Source organism: Geotrypetes seraphini, chromosome 14 (genome assembly GCF_902459505.1).
Source record: "Geotrypetes seraphini chromosome 14, aGeoSer1.1, whole genome shotgun sequence".
Lineage (NCBI taxonomy): Eukaryota > Metazoa > Chordata > Amphibia > Gymnophiona > Dermophiidae > Geotrypetes > Geotrypetes seraphini.
In genome coordinates this window covers 23,203,285-23,221,180 of record NC_047097.1, presented here as the reverse complement: position 1 = coordinate 23,221,180, position 17,896 = coordinate 23,203,285, and the positions used below count along the sequence as shown (strand labels likewise).

The 17,896-nt window shown below is 40.4% G+C and overlaps 1 protein-coding gene across 4 annotated transcripts in view; it reads right to left on the bottom strand.

The window, feature by feature from the left end:
- Positions 1-17,896, bottom strand: part of FBN1 (fibrillin 1) — a 342,377-nt gene that overhangs the window by 146,832 nt on the left and 177,649 nt on the right. For all 4 annotated transcript variants that reach the window (XM_033919694.1, XM_033919696.1, XM_033919695.1 and 1 more), the window contains 4 exons: positions 16,844-16,969; positions 14,679-14,804; positions 11,575-11,697; positions 2,630-2,755 (listed from right to left, as the gene is read on the bottom strand). In XM_033919694.1, coding sequence (XP_033775585.1) covers positions 2,630-2,755; positions 11,575-11,697; positions 14,679-14,804; positions 16,844-16,969 — 501 coding nt within the window. The remainder of the gene's footprint in view (positions 1-2,629; positions 2,756-11,574; positions 11,698-14,678; positions 14,805-16,843; positions 16,970-17,896) is intronic.

Below are 17,896 nucleotides of genomic sequence, written 5' to 3'. Positions count from 1 at the left end.
CCCAAAAGAATATGCGACGATTACAACTAATACAGAATGCAGCAGTCAAACTGATTTTCGGACTGAGGAAGTTTGACCACGTGACACCTTACTACCGACAGTTACATTGGCTACCAATCGAGGCACATGTAAAATTTTAAGTTCGCCTGCTTCTGCTTTAAAGCACTATATGGCCTAGCCTCCAATTACATAACTGATCTTTTTTCCTTCTCTGCCAACAGACACAAGAGAAGCACACACCTAATCTTCGTTTACCCCCAGTTAGAGGATGTAAGCTCAAAAGACACCACCAATACCTCCTCTCCAACCAAGCAGAGCACTAAGGGGTAAAGATCTAGAACAATTGCTCACGCCTTCCACTTATGGGGAATTTAGGACACGCCTAAAAACATATTTGTTCTTGATGTATCTAAACAACTGACCCGTACAACTCTATCTCTTCAATATCGGTTACCTTGAACTAATAACTCGATCTCTCTCCTCTGTCAAGTTCATTCAACCTGTACCATCCTTTAATCTTTGTACCATCTTTTAATCTTTGTAAACTGCATAGAACTTCACAGTCCTGTGGTATATAAGCTGTTATTATTATTATTATTAATCCCTCCCTAAAAATAGGATATCCATCCAAACAGTGACAAAGTTACGTTGAGGGTTACTATGATTTTTTTGTGGTTCTGATTTTTTTTTATTAAACAAGAATCTTGCACTTCCCAGTATATGCTGTCTAATACACATGCATCTTATCTGGAGCCTTTTTACTGAAATGCATAATTCAGGAAACATAAAAGGCATGTCAGTGGCAGGACAATGCTGGTGATGAAGGCCTGGGCTAGCAACTCCTTTTATTGTTCCTTGAACCCTTCTCTCTCTCCCCTGCATCTGGGCTTAAGTCACTTCCTCAGATCTCCTCTCCAGTCAGGTCAGGATGCTAACATCACCAGCATTGTTGCACGATCATAAAGCCATAAGAGTTGTGCAGGTGGGGCCGAATGATGTGGACTTCTTCTATCATTGTCTGATACCATCGGATGGTATCGCACCATCTTCTGGCCACCCAGGTGAGCAAGCCTAAGCCTACTTGCAGTCCTATTTACTGGTGGCATCCACACTAGGCACACAGCACCACTGAAACTCTGGAAGGACTTCTGTTCTGGTAGACTCCATCAATCAGAGATGGTACTAACTCCGTTGAAAATATGGATTTCTAAAACCATTGGTACCTACGCATCATTTATCCACATTACAAACATCATCTTTACAAACATTCTGCTGATTTTCTTGCCATGGTGCTTAGGGCTGAGCAGACATGGGTCCAACAAGATAAAGTAGCAAATGTTTTCTTTTTGTATCCCTTATGTTTGTAGAAGAGCAAATTTTCTGGCTTTCCGTGGAACCTTCAGTCTGTTAAATTGATGAGTTGGGGGCTACTGCACAGCCAGTGCTGGCCTTCCCCACGCACAGGATGTGGTTTATCTTCAAAGTAGAAGTCAACTCTTCACAAAAGGGAGCTGACTAAAGAAGACATGGTTGTTTCAAATCATCATTTATTTTTTATCTAGACAATTTATTAAGAAATTGTTCATGAATCAACTACAAGAGCAATTTGTACTGACTGGTTTATGTAAGTTTTATTCTGGTGTTTATATTAATGTTTTACTTGGCTTAATTTACTGGAGCCTAACTTGAATGCCTAGCGACACCTAAGTCAACTGCCCCTAACCATGCCTACTCTCCACCAATGGTATAGTAAGGGGGAGCAGTCTGTCCTGGGCGCTGTCTTGGTGAGGTCACAGGCACCCGTCCCCCCCCCCAATTAAGCCAATTAAAAAAAAAACCATTGAGTGTGGATTGTTAAGATAGGCATCAGTAGGTGTCCTCGATTACAGCACTTAGTGGTGCCTCGTGTAGACTCTCTATAAAGAATCTGGCCCTAAATGCCATTTTAACTGTAAGGTGAATTCTCCACCCTTCCCTGCCCCCATTAGAAAGTTCACTTGGAAATTAGAATGCATCGTGGTAACATCTAGGAGTAAATTCTATATGTGGCACCTAAAAAAATTGGTGCTGAGAAAAAGCACTATTCTATAAGCCACGTTTAAAGTTAAGCATGGTTTACAGAACTGCATTTAACTTTAGGTTTGGCCATTTGCATCAATAAAGTTAGGTGTTGATGCCCTCATTCTATATCATGTAACTTAAAGAAATGCCCTCAATTCGCCTATTTCTGTACCCCATTTTTTGACTGATGCATAAAATTTAGGTGTGGAATCATGCATAACTTGTAATTGGTTCTAATTAGTGCCAATAATTGCTTATTAAAATATCAATTAAATAATTGCACATGCAAATCAGGTCTGCGCCCAAATTTGCATACACAATTTTTAGTGATTTTTAAAGAATTGTGGCTAATGCGATTTGGTAATATTTTGCTGGCCAACAAATCCTAAATTAACTCTTCATTGAATTAACTAGTCATTCTTACTACTGTATGCTAATTTAGCTTTCTAAGATATAAATAAAAGTTAGTTCAATTTACTTTAATGACAAAGCATTTATAAATATATACAGTTAAAATACAGCACATGCTTGAATTGGTTTATTATAAAGATGAAGTATTTTTCCTTACCTAGACAAGTTTTCATATCCACAGAAGCCATATAGCCATCAAAACAGAGGCATCTATATTCTGAAGGTATGTTTGTGCACTGGCCACCATCACAAATATTGGGGTTGTTTTCACACTCATCAATGTCTACAAAGGGGGAAAAAATCCATAAATTAGAGGAGCAAATCTTTATAAGGACTGCATCAGATACATATTCCTGCATTGTCTTATATGCTTGCAAATATAACATGCATATCCAGAGAACTAAACTGGTCTGTGGCCTTCTAGATGTATTCTTCTCCAGCAAAAAGCTGGTAATAGTGATTTTATTCTGGAAGCAGAATCAAGAAATAGGGGCTGAAAATAATGACCTACAGAGTCAATTGTCAAAGACTCAGGATGGTGAAAATAAAGTGAATCAGTCAGATTTGGCTACTTGGCAAATGCATGCAAGCACTGTCTATCCTATACTGCCAGCCTGGGGTATACATACAGTATTAGTGGTATGGTTAGAAACTTGCAGTAGAGCATGCCACCTATTTCAATACATTATTTGAAAGCATGCAACTGCTGTTTTAAACTGCACAAAAAAAATAATCTTCAAATACAATCCTTGCTGCTGTCGCCGTCCACCTCCCCCCCCCCCCCCATTATATTCAGAATTATTTAATTGGCCAGGAAAGGTTCCTGGACAGTTAAATAGCATTTAGCCAGCTAACCACTAATATTCACCGGGAGAGAGTCAGTTATCTCTGCTGAATATTCGCACAATGGACTAGCTGTTAGCCACACGACTTAGCTGGCTAGCTGCAAATATTCAAGCGCTGGCTGGATAAGTTTAGTGGGCAAATTGGACTGCAACAATAGCAAGCCTATCTTTGTCCTCTATCGACTTATCCAGCCAATGCTGAAAATTCATTTAGCTGGTTAAGTTAGGGTCGGCCTCAAAAATCCTAGATATTCAATGTCAGTCGCCAAAAACAGCCCAGCATTGAATATCCAAGTTGAGAGCCAACATCGGGCAGACAGTGTGCTGCCCGGTGTCAGCTGAACACTGGACCTATGCATATGAATACCTTGTGGACTGAAAATGACACTCATACATTAATAGTTGGGTAGCCCATTGAAAATTTATCTCTCGTATGTCATATATATAAGATGGAAAGAATCATTGCTTTACAGAATGGAAATTATACTAATTTTAAAAAGATTTGGGGGCCATTGATTGTATATTCGAATGATTACACACCTTTATGTATAAGGAGTATTATTAATGAAGGGTGGGGGGTATGTAGTATGTGATTTGATTGAGTTCATTGTTGTTATGGAGGGAGGGTATTTATGTACTTAAGACATTATTGGATAGGATTTTCAAGTGATTTATTTGAATTATTCGTTATAATATTGTACACTTGTTGAAAGATTTGAAAATGAATAAAGATTTGGAAAATTTATCTCTCAAAATCAAAAGGGCAAACCTGTTACAAGAATGAAGGTTTAATTCATTTGCTAGTAGCTAGGGTCCATCAATTAGATAGTGGAAAGTATGTTCTAGTGACTTGCTTCGCATAACCTTGATACTTATTGTATATTGAAAGCTTCTATAATGCCACCAATGATTGAGAAGTCAATTCAGAGCGGTTTAATGGTGTTACAATACAGAGTTCACGTTTTAAGTGGTTTTCAATACAGACACAATTATACCATAATTAATTATCCTACATATACGTATGTACACATTTATACCATAAAAAAACAATGCTAGCCACGAATGGGCAGCCAAGCGGAGTCAATGCACCAGTAACAACCAAGTTTATTGATTAGCTAAAAAATTAAAAACAACAACAGTCACTGGCAAGGAACCTTCTTTTATTCATAAGATCCTCATTCCTCATGATCCTCCAAGAACCTTATGATCTGCGTCTCAGCACCTTCTTTATGTCCCATCTTTAAAAACCGTCAGTACACGCAGGACAACCTCATTCACTACAATAGCCCCTACAATATGGAATTCGTTATCATCATATTTAAGGTCTGAAAAAATCTTGATAAATTTAAAGGCAGTCTTTAAAGACGCTTATGAATGTTAAATGATCTTAGGGTCCTTCCATGCCAAATGCTGTTTATTTATATTTAACTCTGACATGGTCCCTCCCATTTCCTCTTGTTTTTAACCTTAGTTGTTCTCTTTTCTTTAAAAATTGTATTTCTCCCTACCTTCCCGTTGTTTCCATGTAAGTACCGTCATGTCATTAATAAATCTGTTAATTGTCCCCCATTTTAATTTTTAACTGTTAAACACTTAGAATGTATGATTGGTGTTTTATCAAACATTTTAATAAACTTGGATAAAGCTGGAAACTTGGACAGTCTTGTACACTGAAAGATATATGTTGCCTTAATTATGGTTCCAATTACAGCAGTAGAAATAGCTAAAAAATGGTATGACACACAGATGGACTTCTATAGATGAATAAAAGCCTAGTGACATTTGTCATTGTTTTTAATTTTTAAGCTAATCAATAAACTTGGTTGTTACTGGTACATTGACTCTACTTGGCTGCCCATTCGTTGCTAGCATTGTTTTTTGTGACTGCATTATATTTAGTGGAGATTGAGATTTTTCTGCTTTTGTGCACATTTATATCATAATCAATCATCCTACTTATGTGATGTGAAGTTGCAGAACAAACAGGAGAAGGCTCTTCATTGCTGTAAGGGTGGTTGACGCCTGCTGTGGCCAACAGGTAGAGGTAGCGACAACCAAATCATAACAGAGTTTAGACACATTTTGGGGTGCTATAGAAAATGGTCCTTAAGGGCTAGTGGGGAGTAACAAGTAGAAGCAATGACAGAGGGATATGACTAGGCCTATTGTGGAGAACATAGGCAGGAAAAGAGTTGAAGTGTCAGTTAGGAAGCAACACAATTTTCCCACAAAGACTTAGATCAAAGAAAAAACAAGTGGGAAACTAGAGATGTTTCCAAACACAAACTTTTATTAAAAGCAGAGATTCAGTTCTGTAAATGTAAAAAAAAAAAAAAGACAACACTGAAGGTGTTTCGGTACAGAAAATTGTACCTTCTTCAGGACTACTGGGAAAGATGGTAGAGGAGCTGATAAAGGACCGCAACATTGATCACCTTGACGGACATGGTCTGATGAGGACCAGCCAGCACGGTTTAAGCAAAGGCAAATCTTGTTTGACAAACTTGCTGTACTTCTTTGAGGGAGTAAACAGGCAGATAGACAAGGGAGACCCAGTCAACATTGTATACAGTGGTGCCTCACACAACGAACTTAATTGGTTCCAGGAGCAAGTTTGTTATGCGAAAAATTCGTTATGTGAAACGCGTTTTCCCATAACAATACATGTTAAAAAAAATAATTCGTTCTGTAGCATAAAATATGCTAAGATGACATAAAAAAAGATAAATTTTTGGTTATTATTTTTATTTAGATACATCTAAAAACATAATTGTTTTTTAAAACAACACACATTTTTTAAATTTAAAGACAGACTAAGTAGAGTCTAATTTTACAGTGAGAGGGCAGAGTCTCAGCGGCAAAAACTGGGACTTAACTGTTCATTTTTTTTTTTTTTCTACCGTGCCTGCGCGGAAGGATGCAGCTCGGGCGACTTCGTTGTGTGAAACGAAGTTCGTTGTACGGATCAAGACATAAAGTTCGTTGTGCGCAGCGTTCGCTGTGCGAGGCGTCCGTTATGCGAGGCACCACTGTATCTGGATTTTCATAAGCCATAGAATCGAAGGTGGAATACTCATGTGGATTAAAAACTGGCTGGAGCATAGGAAACAGAGAGTGAGGGTAAATGGACAATACTTGGACTGGAAGAACGCCACCAGTGGGGTGCCGCAGGGCTCGGTGCTTGGATCCGTGCTCTTCAACATCTGTATAAATGATCTGGACCTTGGTACGATTTAGGTGATTAAATTTAAAGACGATAGAAGTTATTCACAGTAGTGAAGACACAGGGGGATTGTGAAGATCTGCAACGTGACATAATCAGACTCGAGGAATGGGCATCGACATGGCAGATGAGGTTCAACGTGGATAAGTGTAAAGTGATGCATGTCGGTAACAAAAATCTCATGCACGAATACAGGATGTCCGGGGTGGTACTGGAGAGACCTCCCAGGAAAGAGACTTGGGAATTCTGATCGACAAGTCAATGAAGCCGTACGTGCATTGCGCGGTGGCGGCAGCAAAAAGGGCAAATAGAATGCTAGGAATGATAAAGAAGGGGATCATGAACAGATCAGAGAAGATTATCATGCCGCTGTACCGGGCCATGGTGCGCCCTAAACTGGAGTACTGCGTCCAGCACTGGTTGCCGTACATGAAGAAGGACACGATACTACTCGAAAAGGTCCAGAGAAGAGCGACTAAAATGGTTAAGGGGCTGGAGGAGTTGCCGTACAGCGAGAGATTAGAGAAACTGGGCCTCTTCTCTCTCAAAAAGAGGAGATTGAGAGGGGACATGATTGAAACATTCAAGATACTGAAAGGAATAGACTTAGTAGATAAAGACAGGTTGTTCACCCTCTCCAAGTTAGGGAGAACGAGAGGGCACTCTCTAAAATTGAAAGGGGATAGATTCCGAATGAACATAAGGAAGTTCTTCTTTACCCAGAGAGTGGTAGAAAACTGGAACGCTCTCCTGGAGTCTGTCATAGGGGAAAACACCCTCCAAGGATTCAAGACAAAGTTGGACAAGTTCCTGCTCAACTGTAAAGTACACAGGTGAGGCTGGGCTCATTTAGAGCACTGGTCTTTGACCTATAGGCTGCCGAGTGAGTTTTTAAAGATGGGACATAAAGAAGGTGCTGAGACGCAAATCATAAGGTTCTTGGAGGATCATGAGGAATGAGGAGCTTATGAATAAAAGAAGGTTCCTTGCCAGTGACTGTTGTTGTTTTTAATTTTTTAGCTAATTAATAAACTTGGTTGTTACTGGTGCATTGACTCCGCTTGGCTGCCCATTCGTGGCTAGCATTATTTTTTATGGTATAAATGTGTACATACGTATATGTAGGATAATTAATTATGGACCACTGGTCTGACCCAGCAGCAGCAATTCTTATGTTCTTTGCAGGAGATTTTTCAATAACCCAAATGTGGTCAGGTTTCTTAAGTTAGTTTTGGAAAAAACCATGTACTCAAGAGGAAATTATATGGAGAGCAAAGCAACCAAAAAGTTGTGCTGGTTCTAGCACCACTCCTGAAGAAGGTCCAGTTTTATGTACCGAAACACCTGCAGCACTGAGTCATTTTTTTACATTTACAGAACTGAATCTCTGCTTTTAATAAAAGTTTATTTGGAAACATCTCTAGTTTCCCACTTGTTTTTTTTCTTTGATCTGTGTCAGGTAGGAGACGGAGCTGAGGGCGTGTAATGGGAATTTGTAGGACCATCTGCCCAGATTGTAGATACCTAGAAAGACAGAACCCAATAACCAGACAGGAAAAGACTCACAACAGATTGGGCGGGTCAATTCATCGTTATCCACCATCATCTACTGTGTTATTATGTTACCAAAGTAACTGGGAATTATTTCTCCCAAGAGCTACGTATTTTATGGTTATATAAATTTCACATGGACAAACTCTAAGACCGAGGGAGAAAATGTTGGCAGAAAACTGGGGAATGCCTTATGAAACAGGAGTAGTGTCCAAATCTCATGTGCCGTTGGAGTTTTTCATTTTCTCTTTGGGGAGAAGGGAGGGGAGGAAAATTTGATCTCATCAGTCAGATATCCAAGAACTGTAAACAATGTGGCAAATGTTAAAACTCCTCAGATGCAGATGTGCTACTGCTGCCAATTACGCTTAAGTCTTTAGGTATTGGAACTGGATAGGAAGACACAGTGAAGAAAAACTTCATTGGAATGACTGCGTTATGAACAAACTGGATATTTTGCTCATCCAGCCTGTCAAAGAACTAGTGAAGTAGGATGTTCTCTTTGGCTTCCGTGGTTGGCATCATGATTATAGAAGGTTTTGGGGTCTCGCCACGTCAGTGTAGAAAGAACCAACGTTTTAGCCATCATGCTGTGGCTTTCTTCAGCATACCCTGAAAAAAGCCACAGCATGATGGCTGAAACATCGGTTCTTTCTATACAGACACAGTAAGCCTCGGAAACCTGATACAATAGTTGAGTAGGATATTCAGAGTCTTGTTCAATTTTAAAGATTTTATGGCTGCCTTCTGCTGTCATGTCTGTTGTTAAAGGAGTGTATTATTCCTCTATTTATTAATGTATTTATTTTGTAAATATGTAAACCACATTAGTGTAAAGACCTGTATGAAATATAAGAAGGGAGAGGGCATTCAGAAAAGTTGGAAGCAGACAGATTCAGAACGAATGCTAGGAAGTTTTTCTTTACCCAGCATGTGGTGGACACCTGGAATGCGCTTCCAGAGGACGTAATAGGACAGAGTACGGTACTGGAGTTCAAGAAAGGATTGGACAATTTCCTGCTGGAAAAAGGGATAGAGGGGTATAGATAGAGGGCTACTGCACAGGTCCTGGACCTGTTGGGCCGCCGCGTGAGCGGACTGCTGGGCGCGATGGACCTCGGGTCTGACCCAGTGGGGGCATTGCTTATGTTCTTATGATACTGTACACCCAGTAACAAAGCTGCAGCAAAAAGTGTCCTTAATGCGTCCTTGCCATGCATGAAGGCCAATTCTTTTCTGCAGCCTGAAAATGGCAGATTTTTTCCTTTTTCCAGTTTAATGGCCATGTGCTAATGTTGCCTTTAAAGTGTGGCCATTAACACAAATTATTGCGTGAATCCTTACCGCAACCTATCTAATCTAATCTTCTATTTCTGCGTCACTCATACCTAGGCAGGCTCAAGGTGACTTATAGAGAGGAGGAAGAAGGGCGGGAGGTGGGGAGAGAGTAGGGAAGAAGGTAGGGGAAGGAAGAGGAAGTGAGTTAGGGAGAAGGAGAGGATACAGGAGATGAAGTGTCGACAGTACGGCCCTGATTCTATAAATGATGCCTAAAGTTAGGTGCCTAGTTCCGCGTCCTTCCGCCTTCCCAACCTGTCCAGCCTGCAAAACTAAATGACCCCCTTAGACCCCCTGGCCCATCCCTCATCACTTTGCCTCTTGCGTAACATGGAACATGGAATGCTTTCCCAATCCATATTAGAGAGGACAAAACAGAGGATCATTTATTCCTTCTGATTTCTTTTTCTCTATCCCCTTCCATATTGTTCTTTCCTTAAGTGTCTCCCTGTCGTATTATAAAATGTATTTCTTCCCTCTTTCCCCTCGGATCATGTATATTGTAAAGTCTTTATGAGTTTTCATGTAGTTTGTAGCTTGTTTAAACCCTCTGGATTTAAATGGGTTCATATAGGGCAGGGGCGATTATCAGCCTCTCCTGCCCTGCTGGGCCTTATTTCAAAAAGATGCAGGTGAATGGAAGCAGGCAAGACTGAAGGAGGCAGAGGGGCAGGTACTACCCAGCCTAAATGGAAGCCTAATGTGGAGATGTTAGAGCTGGAAGAACCTGATGAACTACCTTTTGAAGTTCCTTGTTGTCCCCTGAGGAAGGCGATGTCGCCGAAACTTGGATCCTAGTCATATTGTATGTCAAGGACTTGTTTTTGGACTTTGAACTAATTACTAATAAAGTATATGTAACTGGAGGTTGGTTTTGATATTTCATGTGCCTCTTTTTTTGCTGTTCTGCAGATGAATATAGCCATGTTTCAACACAACACCAGCATCAAGTCAGCCAAATGTTATTTTGGCAAGACCAGGCCTACCATGATGCTACTGTTTTTTTTGCTTCCGGCCCCACTTTTCAGCCTTCCCTTTTAATTCCTGTGGGGTTCCACAATGAGTTTTTGCATCTGGCCTCCCATCCCTTTGCATCTCCTGTCTCCCTCAGGCCCTGGCCCACCTATGCATTTTGAATTACAGCTATGATGGGGCAAGAAGGTCTAGAGCAGGGGTGTCCAACCTGCGGCCCGAGGGCCTCATGCAGCCCCTTGAAATATTTTGTGCGGCCCCGGTCGAGGGCGATGCAGTGTTTTCCTCTGCTGCCCCTGGGTGTTTACCGTCTTGCCAACTCCCTCCTCTGTATTGCTGCATCGTTTGTGCATTTGTGTGGCCCCAGAAAAATTTTTTTCGGCCAATGCGGCCCAGGGAAGCCAAAAGGTTTGTCTAGAGATTGCTCCTGCCCCTATATTAATGCACTGAAATATATGTTTTTTGCTGCTGGCTGCGGCAATAAAAGTTCTGCCGTTCATAGGAATTCTGAGCCTCTGAGCTTTTACCGCCATGGCCATCAATAAAAAACGCTAACATGGCTTCATAAAAGGGGGATCAATTTGTTGGCGGGGAATGGGATCTTTTTCAAAATGAAACAAACCAACAAAAAAATGAAAGCATTAGTTAGCTAGACCCGTCTGAAAAATGTCTGCCCATTACTCATTGCACAGTTTATACAGCTAACAATTGAAAAATAGCAGAATTGGCTATTTTTTTAATTTATTTTTTCAGATGTGTAAGTCAAATTAAAATAATAAATTCTTTAATTTTTCTTTAAACTGTCAGCCAGGTTTTTCGTCCCACCACTGGCTTGTTTTCAGACCTCCAGAAGGATTTTGGCATTTGAAATAGTCTGTTCTATGACCTTGTGGGGCAACTTTCCATGTCGCTCAGAGTAATTTTCGGTGGTTTGTACTCAATCCACTAGAAGGAGATTGAGTCAGATAGAAAACAAGTTTTCCACAGTTCATAAACTTTCCCCTTCAGAGCACTTCCTGTGGTCTTTATCTGCCTTTTCATTTAAAAGAGACCTTTCAGATTTGCTCAAAAACATCCCAGCATTATGCACACTTCTGAAACTGATTCTTGTATCACATTTTAAGACGATAAATTCAATAGCACTCTCTGCAGAGATTTTGAACTGTCCCTTACCCGTGCAAGTTCTCTGATCAGGCATGAGAGCAAATCCATGCCTGCAGCTGCATTCATAACTTCCTTCTGAGTTCGTGCAGGTTGTGTCACAGCCACCATTACCTACTTGGCATTCATCAATATCTAGAAGAAAGACAGAAATAGTCAGTACTGGAACAGCAGCTTATATATAACATTGTATGCTAAAGCAATTTGGATTCTTCTACTTAGGGTTACCAGATTTTACCTATGTATAATCTGGACCCCTAGATCCAGGCCAGCCCAGTTTCACCCATCCCATCCCCACCTAGTTACGCCCACAACATGCCCCCTCAGCCTGCTCATCTCGATCGGGAAGGCATCCGCACATGCGCAGATTCCCATCCTGACGCAATTTGCTTTTCAAAGCCCAGACAAAGTGCTGAGTTTTGAAAAGCCGTCCGGACATGTCCAGGTAAATCCGGACATCTGGTAACCCTACTTCTACACATTAAAGTGCCTATGATCTGGCCATCCTGAGTAGGCCCACTCTTCCCATCAGAAGCTAAGCAGGGTCAGACCTGGATGGGAGACCACCTGGGAATACCAGGTGCCATAGGCCAAAGGGCCCCCACATTAGATAGCAGCAACATAGTAGAGTCATACACCACCCAGGAGAAGGCAATGACACACCACTCCTGTACTTTACTGTGAAACATCACAGGGTGGATTCCTCAGTGTTCACATGGCTAAGGATGTGACCTGATGGGCCGCTGCGTGAGCAGACTGCTGGGCATGATGGACCTCTGGTCTGACCCAGCAGAGGCACTGCTTTTGTTCTTAGGACAACATCTTTTGGTTTGTTTATGATTTATTTGGGCTTTATTCTCCATTTATGGCTTATGGGGCACACTTCCCATATTCATGTTAATATAAAAAATTTTTTAGCATGTATTATAAGCGTTTCTCACACACTAATGGGCCTTTTACTATTTTATTTTTTAAATTTCTATACTGTTTTTTCCCCAAAGTGCAGCAAGGTTTGCATTTACTGTGTTTTAACAGCAAATATTAATGCACGGTAAATGCAAAGGCTGTGCAATAACATGCCTAATATAATCCCAGAACTTACTGCACAGAAACGTTCTTTACTGTACAGCAAGAGCAATCTGCAGGCCACATCCCTGTCCCCTAACACAGCATGCAGTTAACACATGAATTAGAGTACACTGCCTTGCTAACACATGCTTCTGCTTCAACAGCTTATACTCATTTGCACATTAAACTCTAGATTAAGTTATACGGCGTTCAAAATTTGGTGCCAAAAAAACTGGCACCCTTTATAGAAGGCCAAGTAGCGATGGGACTTGTGCTCAATTCTGGGTGCGAAGAGTTACCTTGACTGAAGCCAGGTATAGATCCTGCACAAGCGGAGTGCGGTCCGCATTATTCTATACCCTTGTGTGCATTTTAAGGGTCTGCCCCTGACCTCTCATGGCCACACCCCCTTTTCAGAAACTTATGGAAGCACTTAGGCACTCTGCTATAAATGAGTGTGATGTGTGTTGTCATGCAGGTCGGCCATTTTTGTCCCAATTTGATACCTTGCATCCGTTAGAATGCCTATCTCTGCCAAAACTTTGATGCTGAAGTAGCCGCTGTACTCATGTTACCCCTCTCTTAAAGTCACTTCATTGGCTTCCCGTCCGTTTCCGAATACAATTCAAACTCCTCTTACTGACCTACAAATTTCAAGGTCACTAAAGAACTGAATTAAGACTAACTAGAGCGCACCCCTAGTACCCATGAAGGGGTGCTGAAAAGTACCTGAAAAGTTCTCAGCCCAACCAACCAACTTCCTAAATAGAAGCGTTATTTTGCCACTGTACCTGAAAAGAATGTTATCTTATTTTGTTAAGTGCCAATTTGCAGAAACAAAATTCTATGTTTTGACATGATTTCAGATCATTGATTGAACCATATCCATGCCATTCTCTTCTTTGATTGGGCTGCGAACTTTTCAGCACCCTCTCGTAGAGGTTGATCACTTTTGGCTAGAACTCCCCCAGACTTTTTTTTTTTTTGTAAACATACAAAGAAACATTGCCCTGAATTTTATATATCGCACCCAAATCTAGGTGCTAACTTTGGGCATGTACTTCTGAGCTACGCGTACAACTTCTTGGCTAACGAGCTGCTAACCATCACTAATTGGATGCATACATATCTGGCAGAACACCATTCTATAACACTGGGCACCTAGATCCAATAACACACAGCTCAAAAGGGGGCGTGGCCATGGGAGGGACATGGAGGACTCATGTTATAGAATATCAGGTTTCTGTGCCGTAAGTCTGACATCCATAGTAGGGTGCAGGAATCAACAACATTTGTTAATCTACAGAGCCCCAGAAATTGCTCATTAACATGAATAAATAACAAAATTATAAACAATTTCAACTGAGTCAATATCAATTATAACGCAGGGTCAAATAGCAAACATTCAATCATATACCCAGCACAAAAATATCAATCTTACTCAGTTTCATCTAATAAGTGAGCATTTCAAGACAAAGCAAGTAACATTTAATTGATCACCTTTCGGCATTTAGAGGTCCTCTGCATTGGACTATATGAAAACATTTATAAAATCACCTCACATCCACCCATTTCTTCATTGGTTTCTTGCCTTAATATCATTTCTTGGAAAAACTTTTCAAAATGTTCTCATTGCTTGGCCCTCTACCCTGATACAGGAAGCGAAACACTGGCCATGCCGACAATGGTCTGGCAAAGTGGTTACGATGCAAGTTAATGCTTGAGTACCTGAATAGAATTGCAGGATATGCGGAATATAAATTATATTTAAAAATTAAGTTTTTGGGTTTTTTTTTTTTCTAAATTCAATTAATTATACATTTTGAAAAGTTTTTGTAAGAAATGATATTACGACACTGCTCCCAACACTCGTAGAGTTCCTGTGAGCATTGGAAGCGGCGCACCGGCCTGCGCTAAAAACTGCTTTTGCAGTTTTGTAAATGAGGGGGAGTTAGTTCTTTTTAATTGGATGCCAGAGAAGGAACCAGAAAAGTCCTGTTTCAGGAATGCATCTTCACCATGATTGTTCATTTGTGCAAAGTACTTACCAACACAATATAGCTTATCCGGTGTGACCTTATATCCAGGGTTGCAGGCGCACTGGTATCTTCCTATCAGATTTACACAATGACCATTTTTGCACAGATTGTGGCTCAACTCACATTCATTAATATCTAGAAGAAAAATGCAAAACAGTTTAAGCTTAAATACTTTATATAAAGCATTTTAGAATGAACACCTCGCATAGGGACCTATTTGATATGTATTAGCATGGCGCTCAAAACCCAGGGGCCCTTTTATTAAAAGTTATTAAGCTCTAACACACATCAGTGAACCAAAACAGGCTTACCGCAAAATGCGATGAAGTGCTTTGGCCCAGATTCTATAAATGGCGCTGCGATCGGCAGCTGCCCACAAAATCTGTGCCAATTGCGTGCTAACCACACAAAGGCGCTATTGATAGAATCATAGCTACATCACAAATAGGCTCTGGAAATGTAGCCCAGGGTTTTCAAGGCCTACATTTCCAGCGCCTATCTGTGATGAGAATCACAATTACGGAGGCGCCCACCAATGCCTACAGGTACTTCCAGCGTTAAGCATGTCTATTTTACCCTTAGATACCAGGAGGTACCTCCATAGTCATGATTCCACTGCCATTTGTGGAGGCGCTGTCTTTTTTTTTTAATGAGATTTTAATCACTTTTAAATTACGTGATCAATTATGACATTGATTAAAGGCAATTAAACCAATTAACTCCATTACGGAATTTGTGCCTTTGTGGTAATTTACCAGTTTGTGCACACTAATCACGCATTATTTATATTTTGTTTCTAATTTTTTGGGACAGGGTGTGCTGTGGGTGGGGAAGTGTTACCCAACTAGAACCTTCTAATTAGAGCACATAAACTGGATAATGCGGACTTAACGTGGGAGCACTTACCACCTTCTAAAGAGGAGGCGGTACGTGGTCCCACATTATTTTCTTGCACATTTCAAGTGCTAATGGCAAAACTAGCAAGACTTGAAAAAAGAAATCCTAAATATACTGGTGTATAAAATATGAGCTTAGCGAAAAGGAAAGTCAAGTTTCAAGTTTTATTTTAGTTTGATGAATCGCTTATTTAGTTTTACTAAGCGAGATACAACATTAATAAAAAATATAAGCATATATTTAGACATACCATTTAAAATTTAAAATAATGGGTTAGACAAATAGATTTACAGACTAATCAATACACAAGGTAAAAAGGGACAGAACTACAATTCAATGCTTTAAAGTACAGAGGAGAACCATAAATTGAAAGAACATTAGGGAGGGAAAAGTGGAAACCTGGAAGAAAACTAATATAAAATTTGAACATAATTTAAAGATTAAAAGCATCTTTAAAAAGGAAACTCTTTAAGTTACTTTTAAAGCGACTAAGGTCATTTTCCTCTCTTACGTGCTGAGGCAAAGTGTTCCAAAGTTGCGGAGCCATCACTGAAAACTTATCATGTCGATGAGTTCCAATAATTTTCAAAGAGGGAACTACTATGAGCTTTTCATTAGTGTTAAAATATGCTAAGTCCGTATTTTAGCTCATTTTAGTAAAAGAGACCTACAGTTATCATGTTTTATTAACAACATTAGCTGTCATATTATATCCTTATGGGGAAATTCATGTTAGGACATGGGGAGGGGGAGGAACGTGTTTTGCAGGTAACACAATTGTTAATTTGTGTAAACTGATAATATGGCAGATAACATCAAATAATTAACTGCATCTCCAGGTAACGACCACTATCCTGTACTACGTGCAAATTACCTTCTCCCAAATGTTGGGACTACCCCATGCACTATGCGGGAGTCCTCCATGTACAGCCTTGCCACTAGGGTGTGCTGTTTCACTATCACATTTTCATTAGCAAGGGCTAGGCAAGTTCTGCAGGACTCCAGGGAACCTGCTGGTCTCTAGAAATTGAAAACACTGTATTGAAACACCACCCCCTCCCATTGGTAGCAATGCAGTTGGAAGACCCCTCCCCCCCCCCCCCCCCCGCTCTGCTTAAAAAGGAATAATGCCAACAGTTATTGCAATGGCTTTGCAGATATCATGGATTAAATTTTGTCATTAACATGTATAAACTGCAAAACCTTAATACAGTTTAGTGAATAGGCCTTAGAGTGTTCTGTTAACACCTGATCCCTATAAATTAATTTCAGGATACCTGTGCATGCTGAGCCATCTGGAGCCACTTCATGTCCAGGAGGACACTCACACTGGAAACTTCCTTCTGTATTTAAACAAATGCCACCTCGACACAGGAGAGGATTTCTTTCACACTCATCAATATCTGGAAAACAAAACATATGCATAATAAGCTATGTGAAGGTTTTGTGCACATTCCAGTGATGTTTAAAATAACTCCGCCTTTCACTCAGAAGGAGTGAAGACAGCATTATAGTGTTATCAAATAAACCTAATATAAATATCCACAAGGACTGCGCTTCAATCATGAAAAAAAGAATTTGGGGTTTTCTTCTATTCCACACCCTCAAGAGAAACAATAACTTCATTCAACACATAATGTAAAACCCTAAGAACATAAGAATTGCTATACTGGATCAAACTAACGATCTATAAATTCAGTATCATATTTCCAAAAATAGCCAAACCAGGTCACAAGTACCTGGCAGGATCCCAGAAATCAGCAAGATTCCATGCTACTGATCCCCAGGGATAAGGAGGGGCTTTTCCTCAGGTCTATCAAAGACTAGGAGACACTCGATGAAGTTACAGGGAAATACTTTTAAAACCAATAGGAGGACTTTTTTCACTCAGAGAACAGTTACGCTCTGGAACGCATTGTCAGAGATTGTGGTAAGAGCGGATAGTGTAGCTGGTTTTAAGAAAAGTCCTAGAGGAAAAGTCCATAATCTGTCATTGAGAAAGACATGGGGGAAGCCACTTGTTGCCCTGGATCGGTAGAATGGAATGTTGCTACTCTTTGGGGTTTTGACAAGTACTGGTGACCTGGATTGGCCACCGTGAAAACAAGCTACTGCCTTTGGTCTGACCCAGTAAGGCTATTCTTATGTTCTTAAATGGTTTATGGACTTTCCCAACCTTTTCAAAATTCAGCTATACTATTTTGTAGTTTCATGGCATGTCACCTAATCTTTGTACTTCCTGAAAGAGTAAACAATTGATTTGCATACCTGCTCCTCTCCGGGCAAGATTTTATAGACTTCTATCATGTCTCACCTCAGCTATCTCTTCT